At 56.5% G+C, this 20,203-nt stretch overlaps 1 protein-coding gene across 2 annotated transcripts; it reads right to left on the bottom strand.

The window, feature by feature from the left end:
* Positions 1–545: 545 nt before the first annotated feature.
* NTRK1 (neurotrophic receptor tyrosine kinase 1) lies at positions 546–19,661 on the bottom strand. 2 transcript variants are annotated; one of them, XM_060008438.1, is made up of 17 exons: positions 19,435–19,661; positions 16,182–16,256; positions 15,835–15,906; positions 13,922–13,990; positions 13,068–13,213; positions 12,700–12,842; positions 10,298–10,430; positions 7,693–8,019; positions 7,238–7,255; positions 7,014–7,066; positions 6,642–6,744; positions 5,988–6,134; positions 5,533–5,663; positions 5,161–5,333; positions 2,663–2,903; positions 2,138–2,296; positions 546–860 (listed from the first exon to the last, which is right to left on the bottom strand). In XM_060008438.1, the coding sequence occupies exons 1-17, from the start codon at positions 19,644–19,646 to the stop codon at positions 675–677; spliced, it is 2,388 nt and encodes a 795-aa protein (XP_059864421.1). In that variant the 5' UTR covers positions 19,647–19,661; the 3' UTR covers positions 546–674. The 2 variants fall into 2 exon arrangements, with proteins under 2 accessions (XP_059864421.1, XP_059864429.1); XM_060008446.1 differs by lacking the exon at positions 7,238–7,255 and having other exon boundaries at positions 19,435–19,646.
* Positions 19,662–20,203: the final 542 nt, after the last annotated feature.

Raw genomic sequence — 20,203 nt, 5'->3', positions numbered from 1 at the left:
GTGCACATGCATGTGCATGTGCGCTCTCATGCACACATGCGCCCACATACGCAAGCTGTCCCCCCACCTTTTCTTTCTCAACCTTTTGTTGTATTGTGTGCTTGCTCTGTTCTGGGCGCACCAATACAAGGAACACTCACCCCACCAATGCTTCCATCCTGTCCACCTCCACATCTAACTTCAATCCCTCCTACTGCAGCCTTCCTGAGTGAAATACAGAGATAGGCAATTAGGGTCTGAAGGTCCGGGAAGCTTGACCTGAGGCTGCCTCACCGCCAGGCGGACAAGATGACCACGGGACTGGGAGGCAAACCACAACTACGAGGTGGAGGTGACAGCTGCATGCGGTAGGGGTAGGTGGCTGAGGTTAAGCAGAGAGGGGGAGGATCCCAGAGAATCACCCCCTACCTGAGTCCCGATAACCCCCTCCCAGAACATCATCCCAAGAATTGGCAAGAGACACAGCCAAGGGATAATAAATATAATTGCTATTGCGGAACCCTGCCTAAAGAAGCAGGAACATCCTCCGCTCCCAGACCCCACCTGTCCCCTCCCGCATGCTGAGGGTGAGTTAGATGCTTTGAGATCACCCTGGGGCTGCTGGGAGCCATGGGGGTCGCTGAGGGCAGGCTGCAGTATTCCGGCTACTCAGCCCCAGCCCCTGGGCCAGCCTCCTAGCCCAGGACATCCAGGTAGACAGGAGGCGCCTGGGCAAGGGCTTGCAGCCGGGTGTGCACATCCTTGATGCTGTGGCGTTGTTGGGGCTCCCGCTGCCAGCAGCCTCGCATAATGGCGTAGACCTCCGGTGGGCAGGCACGCGGCCGCTCCAGCTCACGTCCCTGTGTGATGCACTCGATCGCCTGGGGCCACCAGAGGGAGAGAGAAGAGGGCATACTGGGCTGGGGGCAGGAGAGTGAGGCCAGACCCAGCACTGCCTCTGCCTCATTGAAGCTCCCAAGGCAGGTCATACGATATGTCTGGGCCTCATAGCTACTAATAGTCTGAAAGGATGCAGTGAATCCCAAGATTCCTTTCCACTCTGACACTGAGCAGTGGAAGGATTAAAGCTAGAGAGACCCTGGGAGGGTTGGGCTGGGGTAGAATTGTATCTCGAAGGGCTGGAATCAGACCCTAGGAAGACTTGCCAGGTGGGCTAAGGAAGGGGAGGGGCCAAGGCATTTGCCAAATCCATCAGTTTAGTGTTGAGGGCTGCATGGAAGAAGGGAAGGGTTCTCCATCTCTCAGCTCCAGAGGGCAAAAAAAAAAAACAGATCAGGGCTGCAGGTAAAGGCCTTGAAAAGTGGCTGGCTTGCATTTTAAGGTAGAGGGCAACCCCACTTTTTTTCTCTTCTGTAGGTGCCACTCTGTGGGGACCTAGCTGCTCTTAAAAGACAACTGCAGCAGGAAAGATCAAAGTTAAACTCCAGGAAGGACGGCAAGAGCAGCTAAGGGATCCAAAGAAGGAGAGACCGTGGCAGGGAGATGCTTGAAGGGCCTGGCGTCTCTTCCCACCTTCTTCCCTCCCTCGCCATTAGAGGGCTTGGGTTATGGGCGGCACTAATTCCATTCCTTCTCTCAGTGCTTGAGAAAATTAAAATCTATAACCCTCTCTCCCACGCCACCAGCCTCCAGGGAGCAGACTGCATTAGGAGGAGATATGGAAACTGACAGCTGCGAGCCAAGGAGGGGGTGGGGGGAGCTGCTCTGGGAGAGGGAACACCTGTGTCCAGCCAGGAGAGCAAGGGGAGGTGTAGGACCATCCTTCTTACAGTCTAACCTCCAGCCTCCCTGCTGCAGCGTCAGGCCCTCTCGTGCTGTGTTCCTCTTTCCATGCCTCTCCCTTTCACCCTGATGATGCCTACTAGGCCTATAAAATGCACCTAGGGATGGAGGTCTGGGCTCCATTTATAAGTGCTTTGAGGTTCCCCCAGGAGCCAGTTAGAATAGGAGAAGGAAGAATGTGAGAAAAGAACAGGGTTGGGGTGGAGAGAGCAGTGTCACCCAGCAGTGCTGGGTGGGTGCCCGGCCTGCCGGCAGTGGGATGAGGGGCAAAAGGGGACAGAATTTCCTGAAAAAGCGACCCGAAGGGGCGGGGAAAGGGCGGCCGGCAGGGAATGACCCGTGGAGCGGGGCTGACCTCTGTGTTGGAGAGCTGGTACCAGGGTTGCTTGCCGTAGGTGAAGATCTCCCAGAGCACCACGCCGAAGCTCCACACGTCGCTCTCGGTGGTGAACTTGCGGTAGAGGATGCTCTCAGGTGGCATCCAGCGGATAGGCAGCATGGTGCGGCCTCCCACCTGCCGGCGTGCGGGCGCTGCGTCACCTCCTGCGGGCGCCCACCGCGGACAGCCTCTCCTGACGCATGACGCAGACCCGCCCCCAGTCCCGTCATTAAAAATAAATAGAAGTGGCTCTCCCGCCCAGGGCTAAAAGGGAAAAACCGATGGTGCCCGTTTCCCTCCGTGATAGTGGAGACAGACCCTCCTCCACTGGGGGCCGAGGGGGTAGGAGGAGGGTTAAAAACCAGAGCCAGAGAGTCTCAGACACCACACCGCCTGAGGAAGAGGAGGGCGTGCCCAGCAAGGGCAGGCACCGGAGGGGGACTCGGCATTAGCGTGTCTACAGTTTGGATGCTGTGGGAGGGGTCGGGGTGAAAGACTTACACGGTAATAGTCGGTGCTGTAGATATCCCTGCTCATGCCGAAATCGCCGATCTTGACCACTAGTCCCTGACCCACCAGACAGTTGCGCGTGGCCAGGTCCCGATGCACGAAGTGCAGACCCGCCAGGTACACCATCCCCGCGGCGACCTGGCTAGCCACGGCCAGCAGCTGCCCCAGGCCCAGAGGCCCTGGAGCCACGTCCTCCCCGCCAGCCAACAGCTTGGCATCAGGCCCGTGGGACCTTCGAGAAAGAGTGAGGGAGAAGGATAGGCTGGGAGGAGAGAACCCCCAGGAGCCTGAGAGAAGGGAGCCCAGGGAGCTGGGGGGGTGGGGAAGGGACTCAGGGAATGTAGGAAAGAAAGAACAGGGGAGGCAGCTGTCTGGAGGGACCGGGATGGGGGCCGGCTGGTGTGCCCCACCTCTAGAGCTTCCACTGGTGCCCACACTTTCCACATTAATGCCTTCCTCTCAGGCAGCCCCCTTGAACTCCAAGCCCACCGGAGCTGCCCACTGGCCCCTACATCTCTTGCCCGGGTACACCTCCGACTCAGCCCTTGCGAAGTGCTCAACATCTTCCCCCAGGCCTGCCCCTGCCTCAGTGAAGGGAACATCCCCCACCCAGGCTGTGAGCCTGAAATCTTGCAGTCCTCGATTCCTGTCTCTCTCACCTTTGCCCTCGGTATCCAGCCTTCCTTCCAAAGGTTTCCAGGATGCCCTCCTCCTCCCCACAGCCATCCCTCTAGACCAGTACCTGATCATTCATCTCCATTCCCCAAATATTCCTTCTTCTGAAGCTGTCTGAGCTGTAGGTTTTGTCAGTACTGCCCTTTCCTACTGGCCAACTTTCTCCTCAAAAATTTATTTCTTCACTTATTCCGGGTAACATCTCCAACATGCCAAGCACCAGAGCTACAGGGGAGGGTAGGATGCAGATAAACAGGTTACAGCAGTGCAATGTGGCGAGCACCTGCTGGGCACTCAGGGTAGGGATGGAAGAAGTCAGGGAGGGCTTCATGGAAGAAGAGACATCTAAACTGAGACTCAAGCCCTTGGGAAGGGAGGTGGGTAAGCCACTTGAAGGGGTCGGGGACAGGGGTGGGTGAAGAGGCTGGGAAGGAGACCCAGCGTACCAGGCAGAGGTAGAGGCCCAGAGGCGAGTAGAAATAGAAATGGGCCCTTCCTAGGGGAAGTCTTCCAGACTCATCTAGGAGCTTTCATGTTTCCCTCCTTCGGTTTCCCCGTGCTCTCTCCACTATATAAAGCTGCTTTTCCTCCATCCTGGACCCCAGATGGATGCTGGCTTGCATCCGGTCCCTAGCACAGAGCCCACACCGCATCTGGTGAGTAAGGGGAAGGGCTCCCCTTTGGCCTCCTCTTGACTTGGGTTCCTCTGAACCAATTCACCTCCACATTTAACCTCAGGTCTGCCCTCACCTCCTTCCCTCTCCACATCCTCCATTGGCTCCTCCCCATGCTCAAGATAAGCTCACACTCTGGGGTCTCTCCCAGCTGAATGTTGCAGCCTGGCTACATGAATGACCTGACACTCCCAAAGGGATGTTTGGAGACCAAATCACTACCATCAGCTGTACAAACACACTCATCCAGAACCACAGTCCCCCGTTGTCCCTCTTACTGGTAGGGAAACTGAGGTCAGAGAGGAAATCTACTTGGCAAAGTAGGCTCAGCTAATAAGTCACAGTTGATTCCAAACCCTGGCCCTTTCCCTGCCTCACACTGCCCCAACCTCACAGGGGATCCACCTCATCGGAGTAGGACTCGACGAAGGGAATATGTGACCATCACAGTCAGGGGTTGAGAGCGGGGCTCTGCCTGGGGTCACATCTCCCTGGACCATTTGTTACCTGTGTGCCCTCCAGCAAGTCACTTAACCTCTGTAAGCCTCATCTGAGAAATGGGTACATTTCTTGAAGCTATTAAAATTATCAGTACAAATTAGTTAACATATCAGAGTTGTTCTGTCCAAAGCCAAAGAAACGAATTTTTGGTAACTTTCTTCATATATGCTAGGAGACTATGAAAAATAAGTATACGTTTCCATTATTATACAGACATATATGTATAAGCACAGACAGTCATACTTAGAATGAATTATAAAATATATAGCATAGTGCCTGGAGCGTGGAGAGTGCCTGATAAATGCCTGTTATTGCTGTTATCGTAGTTATCAAAACTGCCACCTCCTACAGGCCTGGCTTCTGTGTGCCACACGCAAGTGCACACACACTTTGCAAAGCCCACCCATCTGGAAGATTCAGCTCCTGACTTCTGCTAAGGCAACCTCCCTGACGGTGCCGCTCTGTCCTCCGCACGGACTCTCCTCACATTCACACATTTGCCTCACACTTGCCTTGCGGACAGGGCCTTCCTGCTTCTTCTTGGTGTCCCACCCCCCGTAGTTCAGCAGACAAGCAGGGATGTGCTTGTAGGGAAGGGACGACGGGCCAGGGGCCAGCGCCAGGGCCGGGCCCTCATACCGGAGGAAGCGGTTGAGGTCACCGTGCCGCATGTACTCAAAGACCATGAGCAGCGGGCGGCCCTCGGTGCAGACGCCAAAGAAGCGCACGATGTGCTGGTGCTGCAGCATGGTGAGCAGCTCGGCCTCCCGCTGGAAGTCCTGCCTGGCACTCTCAGACACCTCCTTCAGCGCCTGGATGGCAGGGGCGGGGACAGGCCTGGGTGAGGGCCCAGCCTTGACCTCCCCACGTCCAAGGTGACCCATCCACCCACAAGGCGTGAACCATGCCGGACCGCAGCCTCCCACCCACCAGCCTGAGCACCCCATCCTGGAATGATGGTGCTCTGGGAGGGGGGCCCGGGCCAGCAATATCGCTTGGCCAAGGTCTTACCTTGACGGCCACTAGCATCTTGTCCTGCTCAGGCAGCAGGCTATGGCACTCAGCTAGGAAGACCTTCCCAAAGGCGCCCTCGCCCAGCTCCCACTTGAGCACGATATCCCGGCGCTTGATGTGATGAACACCTGCGGGGGGCTTGCAGGGTCAGACAAGAGCCCCAGTCTTGGGAAGGATGGGACAGGGGCAAGGACAGGACTGTCCAGCAGGGCTGTGCTCTGCACAGGGGGTTCCAGGCAAAGGGGAGGATGGACACTGAAAGTGAGCCTTCACACCTTCACCAAGCCCCATGACATAATGTGGACATGGGTGGCAGCGGGGTGGGAGGGAAGGCTTGTTCAGGCCTGGGGTGGGCAGAGGCAATGACACACAGGGGCTTCTACATATGCACACACACATGTACGAACACACACACACACAGGCTCGCCCGCACCCTTGACCCAGCCCCTCACAGGCATCACTGAAGTACTGTGGGTTCTCAATGATGTGGCCTTGGAGCCCAGAGCTTTTGCCCTCGCTGGGAGACAAGGAGCTGCCACCCAATGTCATGAAATGCAGGGACATGGCCAGTCCATCCTCTGGAGCCAGCACGGTGGGGCCTGGGAAGGAGACACAGTAACATGGAGGGGTCACAGCCCAGGCACACACTCTAGCTCCTGTCATGTTGCAGGGTGCCAGGTGACCCCACCTCATAACTTGCACGGGAGGAACAGAAGAGCTAGGAAGCCAGACAGCAGGCAGGAGGAAGGGGAGGCACTATGGCCATTCTCTGTCTGGCTCCTGTCCAACCCCAGGCCCCGTGGGCCACCAGAGAACTCCCCCACTGCTCCCCCCGCAGAGCCCAGACCTCCCAGATCCACTTAGTGTTTGACTACAATCCAGCCACCAATTAGCAGATGCTACCTCTGAAACCACCCCGGCTCCAGCACCGACACACTCATACTCACGAGCCCCATAGCCTGTCCTCGTATACCCCAAACACACACTCTGTAGAACTCCACGTGTGCACAGGCCCTCACACAGCGGACAGAGTGGGGAAGGGCCAGCAGGAAACAAAGCCAGATGGACGGACTGACAGACAGCCATTCTGCAGCCCCCCAACTCACGGTTGATCCCAAACTTGTTCCTCCGTCCACATTTGTTGAGCACAAGAAACGTCGTAGAAAGGAAGAGGCAGGCAAAAACAGCCAGGCCCACGGCCATGGAGACCTGAGGGTGTGGGGTGGTCAGATCTGGGGGTTGTCTGCACTCTCAGAGCTCCCCCATAGCAAACTGTTTCTCCGTCCTGCATAGATGCCCAGAGCCAGGCCCGCAGACCTGCCTCCTCCTCCCCTGGGTCACGGCTGTGAAAGGGGCTGATTAAGCTCAGGCCAGACTCTACTGATCTCTGTGCTCTGACCAGAACCGACATGCAGATGAGCCTCTAGCCCGGCCTCCTGATCTAAAGTCCTGGACGAGCTTCCACTTCCCACGCTCACCCCAAAAGGTGTTTCATCCTTCTCCACTGGGTCTCCGGATGTGCTGTTGGTGTCTGTGGGGACACAGGGCAGGAAGGATAGGCTTTGGCACACACGGTGTCTCCTCTACCGACTCCCCACCCTGGCCCCAGCTGACCCCGCAAGGATCAGGTTAACTGTACCCCCTGCCCCAGCCGCAGCTCCAGGGACCAGACAGAACCTGCCCTCCAGCCTGGGCTACTCACCCACCGGCGAGAAGGAGACTGCAGCAGGAGGGAGGAGAGAAAGCGATCAGATGGGGAAAAAAGCAGTGCGTCCCCTTCCCCCTCTGGGACTCATCCCTTCGTGGGTGGGGCTGGGGTGGGGAGGTGGAGCTGCTGGACCTCAAGGGAGAAGATGCACGTGGCCCTTTTCCAGCTGGGCCAGGGATGCCCTGGTGCGTGGCTCTCTCTTCAGCCAGCCCAAGTGAATGGAAGAGCTCAGGGGTTCAGGACTCCTGGGGTTTGGGGGAGGCAGGGGCAAAGGAGGACAGCGCAGAGCTGGACACCAGAACCCCAGGCTTCTTTCTGTCCAAGACCAGGCACTCCAACTTCTGAGGTCAGGATCACAGCAGGAAGTGGGCCAGGCATCCCTGGACACCTGGATCTGTACCCAGGTGGAACCCAGGGATAGGGGGCAGGGTTCAGGGTGGCCCTCACACCGGGGATGGGGTCCTCAGGGTTGAACTCGAAAGGGTTGTCCATGAAGGCGGCCATGACGGAGGCGGCGGCCTGGCCCAAGGGGTTGGTAGCCAGCAGCGTGTAGTTGCCATTGTTGACGTGGGTGGGCTGGTTGAGGCGCAGGCAGCCGTGTCGCACGGTCTCATTGGCTGCCAGCTCCAGGAACTCGGTGAAGATGAAGCTGGTCTCGTTGAGCACAGAGCCATTGAAGAGCCAGCGCAGAGAGGGCGTGGGCTGCCCGTCCACCGAGAAGGGGATGCACCAGTGGTGCTGCTCCACGGCCGGCTGCAGATGCACACTGGCGGGGACTGTGGGCCAGAGAGGGGGACAGACAGAGTCCGGGAGCAGCTGCGGGCCTGACCAATCCTAGGTGGGGCTGGGAGTGGACAGCTGAAAATCAGGGGGTAGGCCTAAGAGAAACTGGTCAGCAGGCCCTAAGAGGTTCATAAGGAGAGACGTTTTGGAGAAAGCTGACAGTAAATCTGAAATAAATCAGGCATCAGGTACATAAAACTCAGGCTTAAAGAACTTAAGTGGTGGGTTTAAAGAAAATAAGTAACAGTCCTAGAGAAGTAGGGTACCGGCTTACGGAAATTAGACATGGAGTCTTTTGGATGAGGGATCCAGAAAAATTAAGTGTAATCAAGCCTAAGAAGATCGGGGGCTTCCCTGGTGGCGCAGTGGTTGAGAATCTGCCTGCTAATGCAGGGGACATGGGTTCGAGCCCTGGTCTGGGAGGATCCCACATGCCGCGGAGCAACTAGGCCCGTGAGCCACAAGTACTGAGCCTGCGCATCTGGAGCCTGTGCTCCGCAACAAGAGAGGCCGCGATAGTGAGAGGCCCGCGCACCGCGATGAAGAGTGGCCCTTGCTTGCCACAACTAGAGAAAGCCCTCGCGCAGAAACGAAGACCCAACGCAGCCAAAAATAAATAAATACATTAAAAAAAAAAAGAAGATCGGGAAGGGGGCCTAAACATCAAACAAATATATATATATATATATACAGTTTAAAAACTTTTTGAAAAAAGATATGGGTTTGAAATAGACCCAACCTGAAAGAAACAAAAGCCCCTCAATAATAGAAAAAAAAAAAAAAATATATATATATATATATATATATATATATATATATATACATACACACACACAATTGATACTGGAATTCCAGCCAGCACTCATGCAATGGAATACTACTCAGCAGTGAACTGAATGAACTAATAGTTACTCCCATTAACGTGGACGAATCTTACAAAAATAATGTTGAGGGACCTCCCTGGTGGTCCAGTGGTAAAGAATCTGCCTTACAATGCAGGCGACGCAGGTTCAATCCCTGCTCAGGGAGCTAAGATTCCACATGCTGCGGGGCAACTAAGCCCATGCGCCACAACTACTGAGCTCGCGTACCTCAACAAGAGAGCCCGCGTGCCTCAAACTACAGAGCCCAAGCGCTCTGGAGCCTGCGCGTCACAACTAGAGAGAGAAAACCCGCACACGTCAACGAAAGATCCCTCATGCCTCAACAAAGATCCCATTAAGATCCCGCAACTAAGACCCGATGCAGCCAAAACTAAATAATAAATAAATCTTTAAAAAAATAATAACGTTGAGCAGAAGAAACTAGACACAAAATAATACGAGGTATGATTTCATTTATATAATGTACAAGAACAGACAAAACTCAACCATATTGATAGGGAAGCATACGTGTGTAAAATTCTTTTTAAAAGCAAGGAAATGATTATCACAAAAGTCAGGATGGGGTGGAGGAGAAGGATGGGGTTCTGAATGGGGAGAGGAAGAGAGTGTCTTCTGAACTGCTGGTAAGAATAATTACTGTTTAAGGTGTATATGTTTTATGTACATATCTATGTATGTTATGTTTCACAAGAAGAAAAATGTATATAACATAGAAGATTTTAAATAATTTGTGGCAGACCTAGGGAAATTAGGCAGTAAGCCTAAAGGGGAACTTAGATGGGGAATTTCTTCTTTTAAAACTAGGATGTAGGGACTTCCCTGGTGGTCCAGTGGTTAAGAATCCCCCTTCCAAAGCAGAGGTCGCGGGTTCGATCCCTGGTGGGGGAACTAAGATCCCCGCATGCCGAGGGGCAACTAAGCCCGGGCCACAACTAGAAAGAAGCCAGCACGCTGCAATGAAGAGCCCACCCACCGCAATGAAAGATCCCGCGTGCCGCAACTAAGGCCCAACGCAGCCATAAATAAATAACTTAATTAATTAAAAATTAAAAAAATAAAACTAGGATGTAGGGCAAAAGTTCTAAGGAGGAACGGACATGAAGAAATACAGCAGAGCAGTGAGAACGGGCAGGCAGCTGGTGTTGAGGCCTTCAGGTAGCAAGACTTGGGCAGGGGCCAAAAAGAAATCCATCTCCATCCCTCTGGCCTTGACGAGCCCCCAGGACTTCCCTCAAAGGATCAGGTTTTCATGGGAATCTGGAAACAGCTGGGAGGGAGCAGCTGTGGACACACACATCCCACACTTTCCTGCAGCCCCCCGCGCTCACATCCTCTTTTCAGGGAAGAAGGAATGGGGGTGGGCGCAGGGGCAGTCATTGGGACTCACAGGAGACGTTGACCTGGACAGAGACTTCAGCCCGGCCCACGTCATTCTCCGCCCAGCACGTCACGTTCTTCCTATTGAGGTCACTGGTGACATTGGCCAGGGTCAGTCCCAAGGACGGCAGACTCCCAGATTGCTGGGTCAGAGAAGAAAGGGGAAAATCAAGAAAAGCTTCAGCTAGCTTGGGATTGGAGGCAGGGTGGCTGGAGCTGATGTCTTTGGGGAGCCCCTCTGGGCCAGATGGAAAAGGGAGGAAGGCCGGGAGGGAGGGGAAGGAAAAAAGTGTGGGAGAGAATATAGCAGAGAACGGCCCTCCTTTAGAGCTTGTTTGCAGAATCTCCTGGATCATTTGTTTAATGATCTGAAAACTCTAGAACACAACCAATAACCTCAAAATAGGCACAAAGTACCCCAAGCCATAAAACCACCCATCTAAACAGCTAAATAGATGTCACAAATCCCAAGTACTTCATATGCACAACTAACTGGAAAACCAGCTAGGACCTCACCACCTACTCATTCTTGTTTTACACATATTTCTAAGAAACTTAGTCTCAGCCCAAGGAAGATCAGAAACAAAGAGATGGTGCTGGTAACAGGGCAGCAGTTAGAAGCAACGGTAGAATCATGGTGACTACCTTTGGCAGATGGAAAAAGAGAGTGAAGTTAGAGAGAAGCTAAGTGACTTGGTTCTGAATCGTCATCAAAAGACTGAATCCGATTCAGATTCTCTTCCTAAGACACCATGGACGTTATATGGCCTTAAGGCAATTCTTAATCTTGCTGAACCAAGATTTTCTTATTTTGTAAGCTGGAGAGGTAAACAAAATGACCTTTTGACATTTTAGAAAGCTATTTTCATAAAATGATGAAAACAGATGAAGTAGTGGACAAATCTGATTTATCTGGAAATTTTGTAAATGTGGAATCCCTTGAATAAATACCACGAAAGGTGAAGTTTCTCTGGGCTTCCACTGGAATATGTGAGTTCAAAGATTCCAGAGGAGCTCTGCAGCCTCTTATGCAAGGCCTGGGTTCCAGCCACCCCAAGGGGAAGCCCTGCCCTAAGCTTCTCTCGGCTGTCCCATCTCCTCCAAGTCACCCTGGGGTATGGGGTCCCGTGAACTCTTCCCTTGGAGCTGCTCTGCCACCCTTCACACTCCTGAGGGGGACCAGCCTCCCCTCCCCTCCATTTAACCCAGTTAGGCTATGGCTTTTCTATAGGAAATCTCCAGAAAACAGAAGTGGTAGCAAACATGTAAAGCTCCCAAAGAGAAAAGCAAAAACCTGCAACTTCCCAAAACAGTTTATCAAAGGTCTCTCCACAGATGGTCATGCCCAGCCTCTTGCTTCTGTCTTGTCCCCTTTTCCATTACTCACTCTTAGTGGCTTTGATCTCTGGGAGAGGAGGAACCACTCAGTGGCTTGTGGTTCCTCCTTCAACATTGTTCCAGGGGCCACCAGCAATTCTGGGGTTGACTCCACTCCCAAAGCGAGGGCCTCCAAATTGGACACCACACCGCTGCTTTCACTGACCCAGATCCTTCCAGGGACTGGACCCTCTGTGTCCACCCATGAGGGGCCAGCTTTCTGGGTGGGCACAGCCCAACGTCGGCCCCTGCTGACCTTGTCCATGAGGCCTCCTGAGTCACCTACAGCTACTCTCAGCTGCCCGTCGCCAGCCTGAGGACAAAGGGCAAGACCTGGGAAGATACCCAAAGACCGATCTGGATAAGAGGCCAGAGAGTGCCCAGAGGCAGGCAGGACATCAGAAGGCCATCATGTCTACCTCCTCAGCTGACAGACAAGAAAACCAAAATGCAGGCAGACTGAGGGATTTTTCCAAAAGTCACTCCAAGAATTAATTAGTGAGAGAGCTGGAACCAGACCTGTGCCTCCTTTATTAATATGCTCATCACACACTCAAGAGGATGTTGCTTCCAGAATCTCTAGAAAATGACCAAAAGGCCCCCAAGAACTGGCCTGGGTGCAGGACCGCAAATATTGTGCCCTGTCCCTGGTTCTCAGTTTCCTTATCTAGAAAGGAGGTGGATGGGAGAGTTGGTCTGTTGGGGTCTCCTGCTCAGCTCCAATGTGTGAGGGCTCTGTGACCCTCTCTCTTGTGGCCAGCACCGTGATCCCAGAGCGGGGACCTAAGTTTTGGTGGATCGGTGGAGCCTGGGGTCCTTGCTGGGCCAGGGCCTGGCCTGAGGGCATGTGCATGCCTGCGGCTGCCCAGCAGCACAAGCCTTAGTCCCAGGGGTCTAAACCATCTCTGTCCATCCCTCATCCTTTATGTGCTTCTTATTTGTTGTCTCTCTTTCACTGTCTTTGTCTCCTGTGCTCTGTGCAGGCCTCGAATCAGGAGGGGGGCAGGGGGGCACGGGCGGTGGAAGGCTTCTCACCATCACCGTGGCTGACTCCTCCAGCTCCGTGAAGATCCAGCCAGCCTGCTCCAGGCCCTGCCCCTCCACCTGGCACTGCAGCAACACGTCGTCCCCCACGTCCACGGAGGCATTGGGCATCTGGACCTTCAGCGTGGGCACACCTGGTGGCCCAGGATGCCCGAGGGGCGTTAGAGCTGGGGGCGGGGCTCCTTCTCCCACCCTCCTCAGAGACCCTGCCCCTGCCCCCCAACCTTCAGTTTCCCCCAGCTCTTGCCAATGCCCGTTTCCCAGTCCCTCTCCAGGGCTCACCCCCTGAGCCCTGCCCAGTGCCCTCTCCCCAAGCATGGTGCTCTTTCCCAGCCCCTCACACCACCTCCAGCACGTACCGCAGCTGGTGTTGGACATGAGGGCAAGGGTCCCCTGCCCGGGACACTGCAGCTTCTGTTCCCGCACTCCGCCCAGCCCCTCCTCCTCCCAGCGCTGCAGCCAGAGCAGGGCACAGGTGCAGTGCAGGGGGTTCCCCGACAGGACTCTGGTGGGTGTGGGGGACACCAAGAGAGTCAGGGGAAGGGCAGATGTGAAGGAGTACTACAGCAAGAGGGAGTGCAGTTAGACAGCAGGGTGGACTGTCTAGAGGTGAAGGAGTGGGGACACGGGAGAAGTTCCTCTCATGGACCCCCCTATAGAATAGAATGCCGAAAGTCAAAGATAGCCAGCTGTGGGCTACGTGGAATTCCCTCACCTGGGCTCCCCAGGGTGACAAGCCAGGTGAGGGCTCCAAGTAGGGTGACAAGGAGAGAAGGGCACAGCCTTCCGGGGTGACGCAGAGGCCTTAGGCGCCCTCCAAACAAACATGGACCACTGCCATCCCACCCATCCCATGAACACTGTGGGCGGATATGCCGGTGTGCACAGGCCCCGAGAACCATGCCAGCCCCCAGCCCCCCAAGCACACACGCAATCAGTTGTCCAGGCCAGCTCTACACCCCCCACCCCAAATGTGCCCAGGGCAATCACCACCTCAATGGTGGGCCTGCTGCTGCTGCTTCGATGGGGGGGTTCACAACATGCATATGGACAGCCAAACACGCGGCCCCAGAGAGAACACCCCACCCCCAAAGTTCCACACAGACACAACGACACATACCTTCACACAGAGGTTCAAGTGCCCGAGCGCACACGCACACACAAACACACACACACACTTGCCGCTCTTGACCCTGGAAGTCCCCACACTCACAGTTCCTGTAGGGAGAGGCCCTGGACAGTTTTCCAGGAGAGAGACTCCAGAGCATTGAAGGACAGATCCCTGCGGGAGTTGAGACAGAGCAGACAGACCCTGTGAGCGAGCGACCTCGCTCTGACCCAGTGTGAGGGAGGGGAGGAGCCAGGAGGAAGCTGACATCTGGCTCCCCCGACCCCAGCCCTGGCAACTACAACTAGCCCACGAGTCACTGGAGAGGGGGGACCGGTTGGGCTCTCTGAGTCCTGCTCTTCTCCCTGGGACAACAAGGGTTAACCGCACTGAACCCCCTCCCCAGACCCCAGGGAGGCGGGGTGGTCTGAGGGAACAGCCGCTACCCCTCCCCAAGCCTTGGCCCCAGCTGGCAAAGTGCTGAGGCCCCAGCTGGGGGCAGGGGCTCCATCTGTGCGGCCTGCCCACAGAGCCCAGGACGGGGCCAGAGGAGGAGGGGGATCACGGGGCCTCCACACTCCCTTGCCGCCTGCCGGACGCAGTGGTGAGGATCTCAGAGTCCTTCCCCGGCTTCCCTCCCCACTCCTCCTTCCTTCCCCTCCTCAGGGACTAAGGAAAGCTGGCTGCAAGGGACCCCAGGCCCCCAGCCCCCTAGCTGTAGAGATAGAGAAAGGGAGTTGGGTGAGGGGCCAGCTCCAGGACCCTGCACCCTGCACCAGGCTGCCACTCCGGGGACCCTCTGCCTCTGAGGGGCCTGCCCTGACCCCTCCCCTTGCCTAGCTGTCTTTCAGTTTGTGGAGGCTGAGATGGCGGGTAGCCGCCACAGGGGCATCACAAAGACTACCCGCTTTAGCACCAGACAGAGCTGAGTGTGCCTCTGTCCTGCCACTTACAGCTGTGTGACCTCAGCCCAGAAACTGAACACGTCTGATTCTCAGAATTCTCATCTATAAAATGGAGATGACACTACCTTTCTCACCAGGTTGATTGTGAAGATTCACCGACCTAAGTATCGTGAGGTGTCACTGAGTATGCTTTTTTTTTTTTTTTTTTTGCGGAACGCGGGCCTCTCACTGTCGCGGCCTCTCCCGTTGCGGAGCACAGGCTCCGGACGAGCAGGCTCAGCGGCCATGGTTCACGGGCCCAGCCGCTCCGCGGCATGTGGGATCTTCCTGGACCGGGGCACGAACCCGTGTCCCCTGCATCGGCAGGCGGACTCTCAACCACTGCGCCACCAGGGAAGCCCAAGTACACATTTTTAACTGAAGCCCTAGTACACAGTCAGTGAGGGTAACATCACCTCATTTTGTCATCGTTGTTGCTAAATCACGGACACACAGAGCGCTTAGAGTACCCAGCACAGCTCTGAATGGCAGGCTCCCACCACACTTCCCATCTCTCCACCTGCCAGTGGTGAGAGGAGGAGCTGAACTCCTACCCTCAGAGGGGCTGCCAGGGACTCCAAGGGTCTCTCCTTTGGAGGTGTCTCCTGCCCCTCCCCCTCCTCTACGGAAAGGGTGGCTGTGACTCCCAGGGGAGTACACCGAGTGGCAGATCTGATCCCCCAGCTCCCAGGCTATCCCAGGGGCCAGGGAGCAGGTGGGAGATAGAGTCCCGGCCAGAACCCGGGGCCCTGTTCCCGATCCTTGCTCCCTTTGGACGGGTGTGTATCTGAGCCCGGGGAAGAAAACGGAGGCAGGCACCTATGAGAAGTGTCCCTGTAGCATGAAGCATGGAAGTGAGACAGCAAGAAGGACCTTCCAGCGGGCAGGGGTGGGAGCTGAGGGCACCGCCATCCCTGAAGTGGATGAGAAGAAGGCCCCAGGAGAACGGGCGGAACGACTTCCCTGACCAGGCTGGGGCCATCCTCAGAACAGTTCCCTGGGGAGGGCCAAGCCCATTAGCCGCCCAAGCCTAGGTGTCTTCTCACCCCCCTCCGCCCAGCCCTGGCCACTCACAGGCGACGGAGACGAGGAGTGAAATGGAAGGCATCTGGCGCCACGAAACGGAGACCACTCTTCACGATGGTGCTGGGGAGGGTGCAGCAGGATCAACACCGAGGGTCGTAGCCCCCCTGGGTCGCACTCTCTGCCCATGCCAGCCCTCTGGTCCCCCGTGCTGAGCCCTGGACCCCTCCCCACCCTCCTCAAAGCTTTCTCAGCCACCCTGGACCCCTGAGACCACTGAGCTCACTGAGCGGCCAGCCCCTCCGTCCTGAGCCTCTCAGGTCCTCCCACGCCCCTCCCAGGCCCCTTGAGCCCTCCCTGACCCTCTGGTCCCCCAGGCCCTGTGTGGAGCCCCTCACAGGTTTCTCAGCTCCCCCAGGCCCCTCAGGTCACTGAGCTTCAGCTGCCACAGATGCGGCTGGTTCTCGATGTAGCTGTGGGGAGAGGAGATGGGAGTCACAGGGGCCCAGGCCCACACTCGAGTTCCCACACCCACCCACCTCCCTCCCTCCCAATCACATGCGCGTGTGCACACATGCACCCAGTCACACAAAAACCTGTTTACACGCGTACACATGCACAGGCATGCCCACACACGTGCATCCTCATATGCACGGAGACCTACCACCTCACACAGCCACACCGTCCCATGCATGCATCCTCACACCACCACACATGCACACTCTCACACACTCAAGCATGCACACACACAGATGTGTAAACATATGCACAGAGACACATCTCCTCACACACGTCCACACATGCATGCATGAACCCACAGGTGTGCCCGTGTGCGTGCTCACGCTCTCCCACGGGGACAAACATAGCTGCGTAACTCTCACGCGCGCACACACACACGCACACACACACGTGAGAATGTGTGGGCATACTCACACTCACAAACACACACAAGTCCATTTGCAGCTTGGCGTTCTGCTTTTAAACACAGAGCCTCTCCTGCACACGCTCAGCAGTAGGGGGTCACGCTGGAAAGCCTGCTTCCACAAAGGGCCCGCGCTCATCCCTGCCACTGCCCCACCCAGCACACAGGAAGCCCTGTGGCCATGTAAATATGCGCTCCCAAACACACCGCTCAGGGGCCACCGCCTGGGCTCACCCACACTGCTGTGCACGCGCACAGGGGCAGACACACACACACACACCCCAGCCTCTCCCCCTCAAAGCTGGTCCCTCCCCACACTCAAGAAGCAACCCCTCCACCGCCCCCGCCATCTTTCAGCAAAGCGAGCAACAGGCATAGAGGCTGTCAGTCAGAGACCCCTTGAGCCCCTCCCTGCCCCAGGAGGGACCCAGGGAAGAGGAGAGGGGCAATGAGAGGACGGAGTCAGAGTTGGGGACAGTGGAGAGGCAACGAGTGGCTGTGTTTCACAGTGAGAGGGCAATGGGAAGGCTGAGGGTGGGGAGCAGGGTGCAGAAAAACAAAGAGAGAGCGAAACAGGGACACCTAGGAGGAAGGGACTGACAGGAGGAGACAGGCAGCGAGACAGAGACAGAGACAGACAAGGAGAGAGACAGATAAGAAAATGGAGACAGAGGGACAGATAGATAAGCACAGAGAGCCAGAGAAAGCAAGATGGGGAGAAGAGAAAGACAGAAGTAAAAGCAGGCGTGCAGGGCTGGGGGATTTCTGACACCGCAGGCCCTGTCCAGCTTCTGGATCTAGCACGCCAGGGAGTTCCTGAGAAGTCAGCTGCCCTGCAGCGGCACGTCAGGCCTGCCCCCACCACACACACTGGGGCCCCTGACTCACTGCCTGTTCTCAGAACTCTCCCCCTCTACCCTGTACTTTCCTCAATTGTGGGAACCGGGACCAGCCTGAATGACCCCTCCCCGCCAGCCCTTCCCAGACTTGGCCCCTGCAGGACAGCCAGGCATCAGGTCCTCAGTCCCCTGAGGTCTAGGGAGTAAAACTCCAGTGACTCTGAGAGAGTAGGTCCCTGTCCTGCCAACCCCCCACCAGCCCCTGCCCAAAGGACCTAGAGCTATAGGGAGCCCGGGAGGGGGTGAGAACGTAGTGTGGCCGGGTGTGTGCAAACTGTCAGGCAGCGTGCTCAAAGCTGCCTCATTCGTTTGGATTCATAATCAATCTGTCTATTCGAGTCCATTATCTCCTCCTTAGCTCTGCGGGTGAGGGAGGAGGAGGGGACCTTGCAGGCGGAGGCAGGGGTTAGACTGCCCCCCCCACCCAGAGGGACAGCTCAGCTCACCACCCTGCATGCCTCCCACCCCCCCCCAGCCCCAACCTGTCCACACTTCCACCCCCTCCCCCAGCTGTACCTACTAGGGGCTTGGAAGGGAATCAGGAAAAGAGAGGACTGATGGGGAACATTCAGGAGCCTGGGCCCTGCTTTGAAGGCCCAGAGTGATGAATGGACGGGACTGGGGGTGACAGTCTGGACCTCAGGCCCCCTCCCATCATGCAGAAACCTAGGTCCAGACCAAGACAAGGCCATCTTGCCTCCTCATCTCCCTAGGGCCATTAGGGAGAGAGATCAAGTACCTTCCTGTTAATTACCACAAGATACCCAAGTAACTCAGTGCCAATTATCGCAGGCTGCTCAAGTCACTTCCAGACATCGATGGCCCCTGCCTCAGATACCTTCCAGCCTGTCATACATGAGGCCAGGGCTCCTTGCCCATTCGCTAACCCCAGGCCACAGGAGGAGAATATTCTAGCAGTTCCTTTCTTCTTCTAGAAGTCTTGCTGGCCCCGCCAGCCACATAGAATACTCAAGTATTTTCCAGCCACCACCATGCGATGCTTGAGTACCTCTAGGCCAGTAAGTACAGAATACTCCCATAGGTTTCACCCACTGCTAAAAAGTACTTGAGTATTTTGTAACCAGTTACTGCAGGATGTCAGAGTACTGCAAATGCTGGAGATTCCTCTTAGTTTCCAGTCCCGAAGGGAGGAGAGTCTCTCAGCAAGGCCCCTGACTCCCTGCCCAAAGTAGGGAGACAAGGGTGGTGAAGGAGATGGGGTGGGGAGAGGGAAGCCAGGTGGGGCTCTCATTTCCCACGTCCAATTCAAGAGGTGGTGTGGACAAGAGATGGTGGAAGTGGGAAGAAGAGAGCTCAACCCCCAAGCTATGGTTCCTCAGCGCCTCCCACCTATTCCAGTTCAATTCCCAATTCCAGAGAGAACTGGTGTTGCCTGGTCATGACTAGGAAAGGGGAGGGGGCTGATTTCTCCCTGGAAAAGGAAAATGGTGAGGATGCCAAACTGGTGTGGGGGGGGGGGGGGATGTCTCTGCGGATAACCAGCCCCTGCATAGGGCAGAGGGTGGACTCCTGGCTGAGCTCCAGAAAGCGGTTTCTAGAAGGCTGGGCTGTCTCAGGTCTGGTCCACAGAGAGCCCCCTTTCCTCTCCTCGAAGCTGGCACCGCAGCTGCCCTGAGCCCAACTTCCAGGCAGTAACTGCGGAGGCTGCCAGGGCAGCGGAGGAAAGCCGAGGCACAGCCGCGGGCTGCACGGTATCAGCCTCCCGCCGCGCCCGCCCCTCCTGATCCAGCAAGGAAGCGGCAAGCCAGTGCCCACGGGGCACTGCTATGCCCGCCTGTCCCTTCGCCCCCTCGCCCGTCAGACACTCACAGCTCCGTCAGGTTCTCGGCGCCTGGCAGGTGGCGGAGGCTATCCAGGGCCCCAGGCCGGGTGCAGCGCAGCCCCGAAGGGCCGTGGGGGCAGCAGACATCGGGGCAGGGTGCAGCGCCCGCAGATGCCAGCATCAGCCAGGCCAGCAGGCTGCCCGGCCCCGTAGCCCGGCGGTGCCCGCTGAGTTGCCCGCGCCGTCCGCCTCGCAGCATCGCGGCGGCGCCCGCCTCGCCCCGGCCAGGCCGCCGTCTGTGCGCTTCCAGCAGCGGCTGCCTGGCTTCCCGCGACATGTGCGCTGGGCAGTGTTAAAGACCCAGCCGCCAGGAAAGGGCGGAGCCAGCGGCCCCCGCCCGGCCTCGCTCCGCCCCCTCTGACTCCAATCCCTCCCCCTCCTATTCTAAGTCCCCAACTCTGCCCCCACCCTGGCAGCCTACTCCCCCAAGATCCCCCCAGCTCCAGGAGACGCGGAAGGGCAGCCGCAGAACTCCTCGGAGGTGTCTGCTGGAAGTAGGGGAACTGGGAAGTTAATATATTATTTCTCCCAGCCTAAAGAAGCTGTATTTAGGTGGGAGGGGAGATGACTGAGCTTAGGGAAAGCTTGCCGTCCAGGACATCCTAGCCAGCCCCCGGCCTCAGATCTCACTCCGCACGGGGCGCGTGCCTGAGGGACTGTGCATGTCACTTGGGATAAATTAGGTGAAACACTCTCTAAAGCCTAGAAAGAAATGGGAAGGGATCCCCAAATGACCAAACGCAGGACCTGGGGAAG

This window comes from Delphinus delphis, chromosome 1 (assembly GCF_949987515.2).
Source record: "Delphinus delphis chromosome 1, mDelDel1.2, whole genome shotgun sequence".
In the NCBI taxonomy this organism is placed as follows: Eukaryota; Metazoa; Chordata; class Mammalia; order Artiodactyla; family Delphinidae; genus Delphinus; species Delphinus delphis.
The sequence above is the reverse complement of the archived record's forward strand: the minus strand, read 5'-3'. Positions and strand labels throughout refer to the sequence as shown.

Coding starts and splice junctions, on each gene's coding strand:
- NTRK1 (XM_060008438.1), bottom strand. CDS start 19,646: ATGCTGCGAGGCGGACGGCGCGGGCAACTCAGCGGGCACCGCCGGGCT. Junction 12,843..13,067: donor CATGTCCAACACCAGCTGCG/GTACGTGCTGGA, acceptor CTGGGCCACCAG/GTGTGCCCACGCTGAAGGTC. Junction 5,664..5,987: donor ACAGTACTTCAGTGATGCCT/GTGAGGGGCTGG, acceptor AGCCCCCCGCAG/GTGTTCATCACATCAAGCGC.